At 40.0% G+C, this 15,849-nt stretch overlaps 1 protein-coding gene across 1 annotated transcript; it reads left to right on the forward strand.

Moving 5' to 3' along the window:
• Positions 1-567: 567 nt before the first annotated feature.
• Positions 568-5,047, forward strand: nyx (nyctalopin; the record flags this gene model as incomplete). The annotated part of the gene is made up of 4 exons (XM_084084198.1): positions 568-589; positions 2,052-2,338; positions 3,779-4,083; positions 4,216-5,047. The coding sequence occupies 4 exons, from the start codon at positions 568-570 to the stop codon at positions 5,045-5,047; spliced, it is 1,446 nt and encodes a 481-aa protein (XP_083940324.1).
• Between the last annotated feature and the right edge of the window lie 10,802 nt (positions 5,048-15,849).

The following is a 15,849-nucleotide window of genomic DNA, read 5'->3' on the forward strand; positions in this document are numbered from 1 at the left end:
CAAAACCTGTCCAGTCAGTTTGGGGCATAAACAAGAAGTTGAAGGATAAGTCTGCTAATGATATACCGTGCATGTTCACATCATGTATACTTTACATTACTTTAGACCATTTTTCAAATATTTTATTTGTTTACATTTTGGACAAAATAGCCAGAATTTAGTGCCCCCTCTTCTTGTATCCATGTAGAGCATCGTTCCTACATGTTTTTAGCTTAAGAAATGTTAACAACATAAATTATTTAAATCCTAACTTGTGTTGAGTGTGCAGGTCATTTTTATTGTATAATTTTAAAGGTTTTATAATGAATTTACCACTTTTTACCACTATTTAAAAAAACTAGTATAGTAAATAGTGGTAATTTTAATATTTAAAGTAGCAAGTGGCAGTAAACTTCCCAGGTTACTGAAATTCTACATCATGGGACTTATTGTGATTCCCAAGCAAAGGGCCCTTTAATGCATTTAGATAATTCACAATTATTGTCATAGTTAGAAGTGCTACTGTGCTTTTTATGTCATTCCAGATCTCCTTTAATCCTGGCATGTCCCAGATGAGAGGCTACAGGGATGGCTCTCATTGCTTTCACTGGTTAGTCTCAATCCACACTGCTGTTCAACAGATTCTCTTTTGTCAACTGCAAGACTGGCCTAAATGGAGAAAAGGTTCTTCTTAAGGGTGTGAGACAAAGACATTTAACTTCAACATTTTGAGGGTCAGGGAATGTGGCAAAGTAAAGTAGTGTTATGTTCCATATACTCTGATGGCAATACTTCACTGATCCTTGAAATTAATTGTCTGGACCATTTTCCACCATTGTTATCATTGACCAGAATTAAATAAACATGTCTCTGTTGGAAGAAAATATTAAGATTAAATTTGACTGAAATGAGGGCCCTTGTCTCGAGAGATTGATCAAATTAAAAGGCAGGGCTCCAAACAGTTAACATGAAATGAATGAAGGGTGAAATCCCAGGTGCAGACAATGGCTATTGTTGTTGGGCTAATCTCTAATGTAAGCTGTTCTTTCTTAATCACACCATCATCATTTCACCACGTTTAGCAGCTGGGAAAGAGACAGTTGACCCTGAAAATAGCCCATCAACCCGCCAGTCAACATGATTAGACATCAAATCATTACTCCACTATGCCCTCCAGCTGCTAGAGACTTTTATATAAATTTTAACCACGTCCTGTCCCTATTTTTGTTATTATAGGTGAAATTGTTTTAAAAGTATTTAAACATATTTTCAAAACATCATGGTTCATGAAGCTCAAATAGCAGATGTACAAGCTAGCTCACAATGCATTTTGATCTTTTAGATAGGCTATTATTTTTGCTATTATTTTGCTGTATGACGATTCTTAAAATATTATAATATGATTCTTTAAGTGGTTAAACTGAAGCGGGAGTGAATAATTTCTCAGGGTGCTCTGCAGTGTGTAGTCTGTTCCCTATGGTGCTGCAAATGCTGTATGCTTACCACTGTACATGTAAGTATAATTAATGAGCAGAACCAGACTTTTAGTTAACCCTAACCAAAAAGTAATTGTATATTCTTTCATCATTCCCATTCAAATATTATATTCTGTAGTTTTGTCAGAATTCTACTGTATTTCAATTCAATTCTGAGCATAAAGGTTTCTTATAACCCATGAATATACTGTCAAAATAAAGTATAATGTATGTTCAATTATAATCAACTACACAATTTAATTGTATTTGAATCATCATCAACTGAATCTGACAACTTTGATTTTCTGGAACAAGTTAAGCGGTGAACCCTCACTGACAGTAGTGCCAATATAAGTGAAGACATGGTGAACTCTGAAGTCAATGGCTTGTATCATGCTAAAACCTTAAAATCAAGTCAGTGAATCATTTTTGCAAAGGCCGTCTGTCCAGACCTCACCATTGCCGTGAATACCATTTTACCATAAATGAATGAAGAGTAATCACAATACTTACAGTAGTTTTACACAAAAAGATCAGCATTCAAATAATAATCTTCAGGCTTCAACTTTTTCTCCATTACTTCTCTCTTCCTTTCAGTCTCTTTGCTGTGCCTGCTGCCCCAGGCTGCATTGACACTGTGGGCATGTGTGCGTGCATGTCCAGCCTTGTGCACCTGCACCCAGGAGAGGAGCTGCAGTGTGCAGTGTGACCGATCAAGCTTGAGTGAACTGCCCAGAGAGTTTCCCTGTGATGCCTCCTCCATCAACCTGGACATAAACAGTCTCAAGTTCCTGTCGGAGAGGGCTTTCGGAACCTTGCCCTCGCTCAAGTCCCTCTCCCTGGACCACAACAACATCTCCTTTATTACACCCGGAGCCTTCAAGGTCTGAATTCACACCAGATGTAGATATCTGTCTTAAAGTCCTTCTGCCACAGTCCTATTTCCTCGTAGATAATGATCCTTGGGCATTACTGTTTTTTATCCTGTTAAGTGTACATTTAAGTGTTAAAAAGCTGTATTTCTGTGGACACATCCAAAAGCTTATTAACAATGTTCCATGTGGGTCTCAGATGTCATGTGGCCAGTGACAGTGACATGAGTTCCGCCAGTCATCTATGGGGAAAGGTTTCAGCTCAAGCCAGACTCCCAGTATACATTTCAAGTTATAAAAAGTAAAAAATATAGTCACAATATGTGAAGAAATAGTTAGTTCTAGGGATGTCCGATTTTATCGGCCTCCCGATATTATCGGCCGATATTAGCATAAAAATTGATATCGGGAAAATATCGGTATCGGTTTTTGAAAAAAATAAAAACAATTTTTTTTTTTTTTTTTTTTGTTTTTTGCTTTATAAATAAGTTACAGGAGTTTTTACTGTATATGGTGTGTGTGATATGAAATTTGAGCTTACCCTAATGACAATAATCCCCGCATATATCGGTATCGGTTGATATCGGTATCGGTAATTAAGAGTTGGACAATATTGGTATATCGGTTATCGGTAAAAAAGCCAATATCGGACAACCCTAGTAGTTCCTTGGCCTACTGGCAGCATGCAAAAGAAATGTTGTCCTGATTGATCCTGCAGTTTGTGACATTGTCCCAGAATAAAAATACAACATGATTTGACTTTGTGAGCTGTCTCCAAATAGTTAAATAGCGGAGAAAGTACAAAAGTGAAAGTGTGAAAGTACAAAAGTATTGGCGTGAAAGTACAAAAGTATTGGCATCAAAATATACTTAAAGTACCAAAAGTAAAAGTACTCATTATGCAGAATGTCCCAAGTTTTCAAATGTATTATAAATCTTTTGAAAATAGCAGATCTACAAGCTCACAATGCGTCGCGATGCGACGAGTTGTGAGCTTGTAAATCGGCTATTTTCAAATACACAAAGTTTACATAGGGCGAAGTGGTCAATGCATGTTTTGTATTATTAATAAAAATCTACAAAGTAACTAGTAACTAACGTTTTCAAATAATTCTTGTGGAGTAAAAAGTACAACATTTGCCTCTGAGATGTAGTGGAGTAGAAGTACTGACATTTTTAAATACTCCAGTAAAGTAAAAATCCCTCAAATTAGTACTTAATTACAGTTCTTGATTATGTGTACTTAGTTACTTTCCACCACTGGGCCATGTGGAAATGTAAAATATTACATTTTAACCACGCCATGTGGTTATTATTATAAACAAATCATGGCACTTTGGTCTTTAATCACTTATCCCTGTTATAAAATTATTATATTATGGTATTGTGTGTGAGACTCAAAATGCCTTAAGGCTTATACAATACACAAATATGCAAACTTTTATCCTGCAGGGCCTGACAAATTTGGTGGAGTTGAGGATTGCCCATAATGAATACATCAGCTACCTCCACACACGCACCTTCGCAGGGCTGAAGAAGCTTGTGCGGCTGGACGTGTCCGACTGTAACCTGTTTAGCATCCCTGACCGCCTCTTCTTGGAGCAATGGGCACTCAAGGAGCTATATATCTTCCAGAACAAATTCCGCAGGATCCCTGGGACCTTCAGGGGAATGGAGAACCTCACCCATGTCTACCTGGAGAGGAACAATATAGAGGCAATAGCATACAACTCCTTATTGGGCATGGGGAGCCTCAAGTAGGTGACACAGAGAATGGAATGTGTATATAGCCAGAAGGCACCATTAAAAATGTTTCTTCTACAGTCAAACTCATTTGTTTATAGTTCTAGTGAACTCTTTATTTCCCTTCTTCTCGCATTCTGTCCCAGGTACCTGAACCTCCAGGAGAACAAGATCTTTGTGATCCATGACAATGCCTTCCAAGACCTGCTGCGGCTAGAGAACTTCTATCTTAATGACAACGACTTGGTTAACCTACCGCGGGTTGCTTTTCAAGGCCTGACCCGCCTCAAGATGCTCAACCTGGGGGGCAACCTCCTGCTCAACGTGACCAGGACCTGGTTCAGTGACCTGGTGGAACTGGAGGTCCTCTACCTGGACAGGAACCGGCTACTTTTCATCGAGGAGGGCTCCTTCGAGAACCTGACCAGCCTGATCACCCTCCACCTGAACGGCAACAACCTCACCGTCCTGCCCTTCCCCGTCTTCCAGCCAATCTACTTCCTGGGGCGCCTCTATCTCTTTAGGAACCCCTGGGAGTGTGACTGTTCTCTTGAGTGGCTGAAGGAGTGGATGGAGAACTACAAGCTTGTACGCGACATACCCTGCGCCTCGCCCTCCTCTGTGGCAGGCCTGGACCTCGCTGAGGTGGTCTTCGCCAAGTTTAACGGTACATGCGTGGACCCTGGAGAGCTTAACCTGACCACAGCCTCCTCTGAGATCCTCTCCACCACAGAGAACCGCTTCAATAGCCTCATCTCCAAGCTGCTTCAGCAGGAGCAGCTCCTCAGAGAGGAGCTGGGGAACGGGACGGAAAGCCTCCGCAATGACACTCTGCTGGACTCCGACTTACAGCTATCTGCAGGGGCTGGACGGCTGGAAATGCAGGCAAACCAATCATTACTATGCTGCTTTATAGTGTGGCTCATCTTAGGTTTTGTTGGTCACTCGGATGTGATTGTTTCTGTTTCTGTCACATGAGAATTATTTGTGGAAACAGGGCTGGCAACCCTGGACTTTATGCTCATTATGTCTTTTTAGCTTTTTTCCAGTGCTACTGGATGCAGAACATGTATGATGATCCGATTCAAATAAGCACTGATTCAATATCTGGCTATTGATGCGAGTCTACCCTGCCGAGGAGAGAGGAATTTGGGGGTGTTTTTCTCTTTTAAAGAATAGGCAAGGAAAACGTTTGTAAACAGTGTAACTTCAGTTAGCCAATTGAGGCAGTCATTGAGAATATTTTAATATGTAAAGACTCTTATAGACAGATGAATTATTGAGACAAGGAAATTACCCAGGTTATATTTATATAACCGAACATTCATAGATATGAGAGATCATAGCTGCTTATTACTTTTCTCCCTGGTTCATAAACCACTGTGCCGAGCTGTACAGTACTGGGTATGTTTGACAGAATTAGTTTTATATTTATAGAGACACATTGGTCTGAGCCTATAGACTACTGATGATATGATGAAAATGTACCTTCATTACATAAAGCCCTCAAATGAAAGTAGATTTAATTAATGTTATGTAACATACAGTATGTAGCATTACGTAGTCTTTGATGTGGTATTTCTTTCCCCTCCGTTCACATCTATGTGTCAATGCAAAGAAGATAAGCGCAGTTGGCCCGGTCATTATCTCCCAAACAGATGTCCGCTCTCTCTTCCCCACGTTTTTATTCATTCAACTCAACTGTAATGGAGGTCTTGCAGCTTCTCATAGATGCGTTAATCTTCTTATTGCATGTAGCTCATGTGTACTCCTCATGGAAAGCGTGTATGTGCTGGGATGCAATGGAGGGACCTTCATTGCATTTTCATTGCATTTGCCTCCTATGGATGGAATGCCTTTCCTATACGATGATCACACTGGATGTGGAAGATGTGATTTTCATATGGGGTTATGGATATTAGAGGCCAACAGGACAAAGCACACTGGGCAAGACCTAGCCGGTTGAGTGTCTAAACGGAAGTACCGGAATTTGGCGGAAGTACCGCCCAAGGATCAATACTAGTCCAGTTTAATGTAAAATCTGATATTTGGAAATCGATGAGATGTTTTCTAAATTACACAATAAAAACAAAGCTTACATTTTTATTGGGTGTGAGGGGCCTATTTCACGAAAGAAGAATTATGGGTTAAGCCTGGATTTAACACCTATCCTGGCTTAATTTAGCCAGGATTAGCAATGAATTGGTTTCATGAAAGCTGAATTATCTTGCCAGATTAGTTTAGCCAGTGCACTCACTGGATAGGCAACCCAGCCTGGTGGAGAGATCGCTGTGGAGCATTCTTCTCTAGTTAATTGTGTAGTAGTAGTAGTCGTTGTGTCTGCCACACAGTAGACGACAGTTTGTATTTCTCATGAGAGTTGTGTCATATAACACACACGGCCTGTGTCTGGGACAAACTGCAGCAACCAGGCATAGCGTCTTGCTGTAGACAAACTGCTTGAGGTCACAGACATTCTATGTATTCAAGAAACTTGGACAAGCTTAACTCTGTTAACAGTAAAGTCCATGGGGCAGATCTGAGCTTGGGTCTGAGCTTGGGTCCTGTGCATGGCAGAATACCTGGAGGAGTGGTTATAATGTGGCATTTAAAAATATGACCCCCTGATAAGTGTGATTAGACTCGGGGGAGTAGACTGGTGTATGGCAATTCAAGTTGTTTACAATAACAATGTTTTTATAATTGTAAATGTATACACACCATATGAATGCAATAGTAATGACGATGTATATCTTGAAAGGCTCGGTTTCATAAGCGCATTTATAGAGGAAAATTAATATACATGTATCTTACTACTATATAATTGACAAAAGCTCCGAAATTTCGTCCGGGATTCGCAAGCACAGGATCACTCCACATGCCTCCAAGACCCGCAACAGACTGTTGATCAGAGCTCTGGCTATGTCTTAACTGTGTGTTTGGGCATAACTGGTGTGGTTGTCATGGTTACTAACCATGTGTCATGTGTTTCAGAATGATTGGAGGGCGGAGTGTGTCATCAGTGGAGATCCGGCCCACCTGGATTGTCCTCTATAAAACAGGTGGCTGGACTACACTTTGGTCTTGTCTCTCACCATGAAGCTCCCTGGGAGCACTCCAGCCTTTTGGATTTTGGTTATTAAAGGACAAGACCACTTTGGTAGAGGTTTGGGTTGTGTAGTTACCTTGCCATGATGTAACTCCAAAGGTGAACAAGAAATCTAAAATAATTGCTCCATTGAATAGAATTGAAATATGCTCCTCATTGACTTGCATTGTACGGTAAAACGGCTCTCAAAGTCATGCTTTTAGCACATAAACGAACAAACAAAGCTGATTCAGTCAATATGGAACATCACCAAACCCAGTACTGTTTGTTTTTTTTACTTCCTGCTGATTTTACTATTTGAAGATCCAGATCCGCGGATCCAGTCCGGGTTTCTTTTTAATAAAAATAGCAAAATCAACAGGAAAGCATTTTTATTTAAAAAACAAACGGTGCTGGGTTTGGTGATGTTCTATATTGTCTGAATCAACTTTATTTGTGTTCGTTTATGTGCTGAAAGAGTGACTTTGAGAGCTGTTTCAGCATACAATGTAATTCAATGAGGAGCATATTTTTAATTATCAATGGAGCAATTATTTTAGATTTCTTGCCCACCTTTGGAGATGCATCTCATGGCAAGGTAACCACACAACCCAAACGTCTACCAAAGTGGTCTTGCCCTTTAAGCACCGTTAACCACCCCAGTATCCGTATTGTGGTGAAAGCTTTAGCAGAAAATAGCTGATCGACAAGCTCACTGCGACACATTGTGAGCTTGTCGATCGGCTATTTTCAGCCAAAGCTTTCCCCACAATAACAGAAAATACACTAGTATTGAGCCCTAAGGGACACCGGTTACCCATATGGGGTTAAGTTAGTTTTAATAAAATAATTTAAACGTTTGTGTGAGTTTCCTCATTTTGTTAAAACTCAGCCGTTTGTAACACTCTTGGTTGGTGGTTGCAATAAATACATTACATTTAAGTGGTTGGATTCAATTTACGTAATTTGTTATTCCTGAGTCACTAGAATACCTCAAAACGAAGTATGGAGCTCAGCCTATAATTGATCATTGATTTGATATGCTGCATGCAATGAGTGCAAAGTGGTATTTTCTTAAACTTAATTCAGCTAATCAAAGAGGATCTATGGTCATAATACAGCACTGTTTGAGGAACTATAGTTGAAAACTTTTTTATGTCCAGTCCAAAGTGAGAACAGAACAATGTAGCCTACTTGATTTAACACCAAAAATGCTATAGTTTTGATCATCTGAAACTAATAAGGAATTTATAAATGACAAAAAAGGGTATGAATTTGTATGACATTACGAAACATCCCTCTGTTTGCTTTCAATGGAAGTGTAAATCTGGGTTCAGACTCAGTCAGAGTAAACGTTTTCTAACAGATGGTTTTAAACAACCTAAATCTCAGTTGTCATAATGAACCCTTTCCCTGATCATTAGAGGGTGTATCTAGATTCAGTCATTCTGTCAGGGGTAGAGGTGTTTGCTGTAGATTTTCAGCTTTTGACCCGTCACCTCTTGCTTTAACTTTAAATATAACGTCAAAATCCTAATTAATGTGAAAGGCCTAGTGGTGCAAGTGAAAAGCATAGGCTTCGCAAGCGGATGGTTGTGGGTTTGAATCTTGGTCAGGGAAGATCTCAATTTTCGGTCTTTTTAAGGCGAGAAGCATGGATGTAGCCCGCCTCCCTCCTCACGCCCTCTTTTAGCTCCGGTAGGAGAGGGAGGAGCATGGAGAGAGCCCACCTCCTGGGGGAGGAGCTTAAGAATCCGGGAGGATAGGGAGGAGCATGGAAGGAACCCACCCCCAGGGGGAGGAGCTTAAGAAATTTACATATTATGCAAAGCTTTTTTTTTTTTTTTTTTTTGCGATTTTATGAGCTGTTTTTTCACAGTAATTTGATTGAGGTATTTTTTGTTTTTTAGTGTTTTTTTTTTTATTGTTTTGTGTTTTTTTTCCATCACCAGTTCGTATTGACCACAGTTTCATTTTAGTTATTTTACCCTTTCAGTTTTTATTTAGTTGTTTGAGTTGTTTTGAGTGAGCTTTGAACCAGGAACCCTGGGTTTATAAACCACGTATTTATCTTTTAAGCCACGCTGGCATGGAAGCTACAATTGGGAACGTCATACTTAGCTCGCCATAGGCCTATAGAATTTAGAAGGACAGTGAAAATGTTCTTCAGGAGCTTTGAACCCCAAACCTTCTGCTTTCAGACCCTGTACTTATCTCTTGAGCCACACAGGTATGGACAATGTGAATGAACACGTAATAGTTAAACCACCTTTTACAATTTAGATCGACAGTGAAAATGTGCTTCAGGAGCTTTGAACCCCAAACCTTCTGCTTTCAGACCCTGTACTTATCTCTTGAGCCACACAGGTATGGACAATGTGAATGAACACGTAATAGTTAAACCACCTTTTACAATTTAGATGGACAGTGAAAATGTGCTTCAGGAGCTTTGAACCCCAAACCTTCTGCTTTCAGACCCTGTACTTATCTCTTGAGCCACACAGGTATGGACAATGTGAATGAACACGTAATAGTTGCATTGTGTCACTACCGAAACGGAAAAAAAATTACTAAGTCCAGAGCTCGATGAATGTTAGGGACCAAAAAAAAGTCACTACCAATCAACTTTAAATTGCCTGAAACGTACTCCTAACAGGTTTTTGGGGGAACATTTTTTTTTCCGTTTCGGTAGTGACACCATTGTGTCACTACCGAAACGGAAAAAAAATTACTAAGTCCAGAGCTCGATGAATGTTAGGGACCAAAAAAAAAGTCACTACCAATCAACTTTAAATTGCCTGAAACGTACTCCTAACAGGTTTTTGGGGGAACATTTTGTTTTCTTCGTTTCGGTAGTGTCACTACCGAAACGGAAAAAAAATTACTAAGTCCAGAGCTCGATGAATGTTAGGGACCAAAAAAAAAGTCACTACCAATCAACTTTAAATTGCCTGAAACGTACTCCTAACAGGTTTTTGGGGGAACAATTTTTTTTTCGTTTCGGTAGTGACACCATTGTGTCACTACCGAAACGAGAAAAAAATTAATAAGTCCAGAGCTCGATGAATGTTAGGGACCCAAAAAAAAGTCACTACAAAGTACTACCAATCAACTTTAAATTGCCTGAAACGTACTCCTAACAGGTTTTTGGGGGAACGATTTTGGCCTCCACACTTAGTGATTTTTTCGGATTTAACTTCGTTTCGGTAGTGTCACTAGTAATTTTTTTTTCGTTTCGAAACGAAGTTAAATCCGAAAAAATCACTAAGTGTGGAGGCCAAAATTGTTCCCCCAAAAACCTGTTAGGAGTACGTTTCAGGCAATTTAAAGTTGATTGGTAGTACTTGGTAGTGACTTTTTGTTTGGTCCCTAACATTCATCGAGCTCTGGACTTGGTAAATTTACCATTTTTTCACCATTGTGTCACTACCGAAACGAAAGTTGGTCACTACCGAAACGAAAGTTAAATCCGAAAAAAATCACTAAGTGTGGAGGCCAAAATCGTCCCCCCAAAAACCTGTTAGGAGTACGTTTCAGGCAATTTAGAGTTGATTGGTAGTTCTTTGTAGTGACTTTTTGTTGGGGTCCCTAACATTCATCGAGCTCTGGACTTAGTAAATTTACCATTTTTTCACCATTGTGTCACTACCGAAACGAAAGTTGGTCACTACCGAAACGAAAGTTAAATCCGAAAAAATCACTAAGTGTGGAGGCCAAAATCGTCCCCCAAAAACCTGTTAGGAGTACGTTTCAGGCAATTTAGAGTTGATTGGTAGTACTTTGTAGTGACTTTTTTTGGGGTCCCTAACATTCATCGAGCTCTGGACTTCAGCAGATTTTAAGGTTCAAAGCTCCTAAAAAACATTTTCACTGTCCATCCTAATTCTAAAAGGTGGATTAAGTATTACGTCCTCCGATGCATTTTCCATGCTAGCGTAGCTCAAGAGATAATTCCAGGGTTTATAAACGTAAAATTTAGGATTCAAAGCTCTCTAAGAACATTTTCATTGTCCATCTAAATTCCAAAAGTATTATGTTCTCAGTTGCATCTTTCATGCCACCACGGCTCAAGAGTGAACTCTTTTGTAAACCGAAGGTTTAAGGTTCCAAACTCCTGAAGCACATTTTCACTGTCCATCTAAATTGTAAAAGGTGGTTTAACTATTACGTGTTCATTCACATTGTCCATACCTGTGTGGCTCAAGAGATAAGTACAGGGTCTGAAAGCAGAAGGTTTGGGGTTCAAAGCTCCTGAAGCACATTTTCACTGTCCATCTAAATTGTAAAAGGTGGTTTAACTATTACGTGTTCATTCACATTGTCCATACCTGTGTGGCTCAAGAGATTAGTACAGGGTCTGAAAGTAGAAGGTTTGGGGTTCAAAGCTCCTGAAGAACATTTTCACTGTCCTTCTAAATTCTATAGGCCTATGGCGAGCTAAGTATGACGTTCCCAATTGTAGCTTCCATGCCAGCGTGGCTTAAAAGATAAATACGTGGTTTATAAACCCAGGGTTCCTGGTTCAAAGCTCACTCAAAACAACTCAAACAACTCAAACAACTAAATAAAAACTGAAAGGGTAAAACAACTAAAATGAAACTGTGGTCAATACGAACTGGTGATGGAAGAAAAACACAAAACAATACAAAAAAAAACACTAAAAAACAAAAAATACCTCAATCAAATTACTGTGAAAAAACAGCTCATAAAATCGCAAAACAATAAAAAAAAAAGCTTTGCATAATATGTAAATTTCTTAAGCTCCTCCCCCTGGGGGTGGGTTCCTTCCATACTCCTCCCTATCCTCCCGGATTCTTAAGCTCCTCCCCCTGGAGGTGGGCTCTCTCCATGCTCCTCCCTCTCCTACCGGAGCTAAAAGAGGGCGTGAGGAGGGAGGCGGGCTACATCCATGCTTCTCGCCTTAAAAAGACCGAAAATTGAGATCTTCCCTGACCAAGATTCAAACCCACAACCATCCGCTTGCGAAGCCTATGCTTTTCACTTGCACCACTAGGCCTTTCACATTAATTAGGATTTTGACGTTATATTTAAAGTTAAAGCAAGAGGTGACGGGTCAAAAGCTGAAAATCTACAGCAAACACCTCTACCCCTGACAGAATGACTGAATCTAGATACACCCTCTAATGATCAGGGAAAGGGTTCATTATGACAACTGAGATTTAGGTTGTTTAAAACCATCTGTTAGAAAACGTTTACTCTGACTGAGTCTGAACCCAGATTTACACTTCCATTGAAAGCAAACAGAGGGATGTTTCGTAATGTCATACAAATTCATACCCTTTTTTGTCATTTATAAATTCCTTATTAGTTTCAGATGATCAAAACTATAGCATTTTTGGTGTTAAATCAAGTAGGCTACATTGTTCTGTTCTCACTTTGGACTGGACATAAAAAAGTTTTCAACTATAGTTCCTCAAACAGTGCTGTATTATGACCATAGATCCTCTTTGATTAGCTGAATTAAGTTTAAGAAAATACCACTTTGCACTCATTGCATGCAGCATATCAAATCAATGATCAATTATAGGCTGAGCTCCATACTTCATTTTGAGGTATTCTAGTGACTCAGGAATAACAAATTACGTAAATTGAATCCAACCACTTAAATGTAATGTATTTATTGCAACCACCAACCAAGAGTGTTACAAACGGCTGAGTTTGTAACAAAATGAGGAAACTCACACAAACGTTTAAATTATTTTATTAAAACTAACTTAACCCCATATGGGTAACCGGTGTCCCTTAGGGCTCAATACTAGTGTATTTTCTGTTTTGTGTTATTGTGGGGAAAGCTTTGGCTGAAAATAGCCGATCGACAAGCTCACAATGTGTCGCAGTGAGCTTGTCGATCAGCTATTTTCTGCTAAAGCTTTCACCACAATACGGATACTGGGGTGGTTAACAGTGCTTAAAGGGCAAGACCACTTTGGTAGACGTTTGGGTTGTGTGGTTACCTTGCCATGAGATGCATCTCCAAAGGTGGGCAAGAAATCTAAAATAATTGCTCCATTGATAATTAAAAATATTCTCCTCATTGAATTACATTGTATGCTGAAACAGCTCTCAAAGTCACTCTTTCAGCACATAAACGAACACAAATAAAGTTGATTCAGACAATATAGAACATCACCAAACCCAGCACCGTTTGTTTTTTAAATAAAAATGCTTTCCTGTTGATTTTGCTATTTTTATTAAAAAGAAACCCGGACTGGATCCGCGGATCTGGATCTTCAAATAGTAAAATCAGCAGGAAGTAAAAAAAACAAACAGTACTGGGTTTGGTGATGTTCCATATTGACTGAATCAGCTTTGTTTGTTCGTTTATGTGCTAAAAGCATGACTTTGAGAGCCGTTTTACCGTACAATGCAAGTCAATGAGGAGCATATTTCAATTCTATTCAATGGAGCAATTATTTTAGATTTCTTGTTCACCTTTGGAGTTACATCATGGCAAGGTAACTACACAACCCAAACCTACCAAAGTGGTATAGTCCTTTAATAACCAAAATCCAAAAGGCTGGAGTGCTCCCAGTGAGCTTCATGGTGAGAGACAAGACCAAGGTGTAGTCCAGCCACCTGCTTTATAGAGGACAATCCAGGTGGGCCGGATCTCCACTGATGACACACTCCGCCCTCCAATCATTCTGAAACACATGACATCTCGCCTGCCCTAAATGTAATTCCTGGGAACGCCACTGTTCCATGAGCTGCTGCAGTGCTGCTGTTCAGCCACAGAGAAGAACGCTGCTCTGGTTTTGGGCTCCATGATTGGTCAAGTTCAAGCCAGGATTCTGCTATCGACTTTCATGTTTTTTTTTATAGGAATACGTGAAGCCTGGCTTTAACATCCTGGCTCGACACAGCCTGGCTTGACAAGGTCTAGCTCAACAAAGTCGCTCCTTTTCACTTCAGCCTGGCTTGGCGTTCATGGAACGGAATAAACTTTTTTTTTGGATTTTACTTAAATCCAGGCTTATTTAATTCTCCTTTTGTGTAATAGGATATTGGATAGGGGGCACTGGCCAAAAAAACGGTAACACTATGTAGAGAAAAAGGAGGGGACCAAGATCCTTCCCAGTGGGCACAGACGTTGATATGTCGTCACCACACAGAGATGGGCAGTATTTTAAATACATGTATTCTAAACACGTATTTCACGATCCAACCAATATACCCATATGTGGGAATTCCAATATATGGGCATCTGATGATATCAGGGATCTCCATATGTGGGCATAAAAGGGACACCGACAGACGAGTGCAACGGTAGCCTGATTATCAGACTGAAGCTGCGTGGAGCTCACTCAGAGAGTGGGCGGGGTCTATGGGCTGGAACCAGGCTAGTGCAACGGGGTACTCTGACAGAGCCCCCGACACTATGACTCAGACATATTGGTCGGATCGGCAGTGCGATGTATCGAGCTGTTTACATTTTTTGCCTAATAAAATATTCAATCAAGAGGGTTTAACTTGGGACGCGTAAAAATCCCGCACTCTGCTCTTGCTCAGCAGCATCAGTTTTATTCAAATTGACATTTTGTCAATCAGTCGAAATAAAACTGATGCTCCTGAGCAAGAGTAGAGTGTGGGATTTTTGTTCATAAAATATTCTTTTCATGATTGCTTGATTTATCAGTGTCCAACACACTTGCATCTGAACAAAGTGGATGTGCGAATATTTTCTTTGCAAAGTCATATCTAGAAAGAAAATAGCATATCTTCAGTTGCACAGTGTTGGCAGAGGAACACACTCTAATCTCGTTGGTTAAGTGCTTATAAATATTGCATCTGGGGCATCGTGGTGGCTAGGGATTAACCACTTAAAACCCAGCATCCGTATTGTGGGGAAAGCTTTAGCTGAAAATAGCAGATCGACAAGCTCACAACGAGTCGACAGTTAAAGATGCACATGCATCTTTAACTCCAGTGTGAAATAGGTGATGATGTATGGATCTGAGACTTGGAGAACAACAAAACACACAACACACAGGCTGAAACATTCATCAACACCTGTCTCAGGAGAATCTTACACATCTGGTGGAGAGACAAAGTAAGCAATGTGAAAAGAACAAGCCAGGATCCCATTGACTTACAAATCCGAAAGAGAAAGTGGAGTTGGATTGGTCACACACTTAAAAAACCTGCAGCAAACATCACCCGACAAGCCCTGAAATGGAACCCCCAAGGGGAAAGGAAACAAGGTCGCCCCAGTAACAGCAGAAGAAGTGACGAGGCAGAAATGTCCAAGAGTGGGCTCAAGTGGGGAGATCTCCATAGAACCGCTAAAAACGAGTGAAATGGAGAATATTTGTCAACGGCCTATGCACCCGAGGAGCAGAGGCTTCTTCTTTTCTTTATTGTTCCCTGACCCCCGTCTTCTTCAATATGCATACACTTCACTACACTCCTACCTACGTCTTTTTTCTCTTTTCAAATTATCACCTTCAAAAAGATTTACAAGCTAACTAGCTTGTGCGCTTGTAGATCGGCTACTTTTGTGTTTGTGGAATATAGATAAAAGCAATTGTTAACAAAAATAAATATTCAATATTTTCTGGTTAAAAGTTGTACAGCATTTACTCTTTGTGAATTATTAAGTGCTGTTAATATGAACACCAATGTGTGTGCAATCTGTGCATGTGTGTGCAGGGAAGAAAGGAGCCTCACCCTG

The sequence above is a fragment of the Gymnoscopelus microlampas genome, assembly GCF_963454915.1.
Source record: "Gymnoscopelus microlampas genome assembly, chromosome: 17".
NCBI lineage: Eukaryota > Metazoa > Chordata > Actinopteri > Myctophiformes > Myctophidae > Gymnoscopelus > Gymnoscopelus microlampas.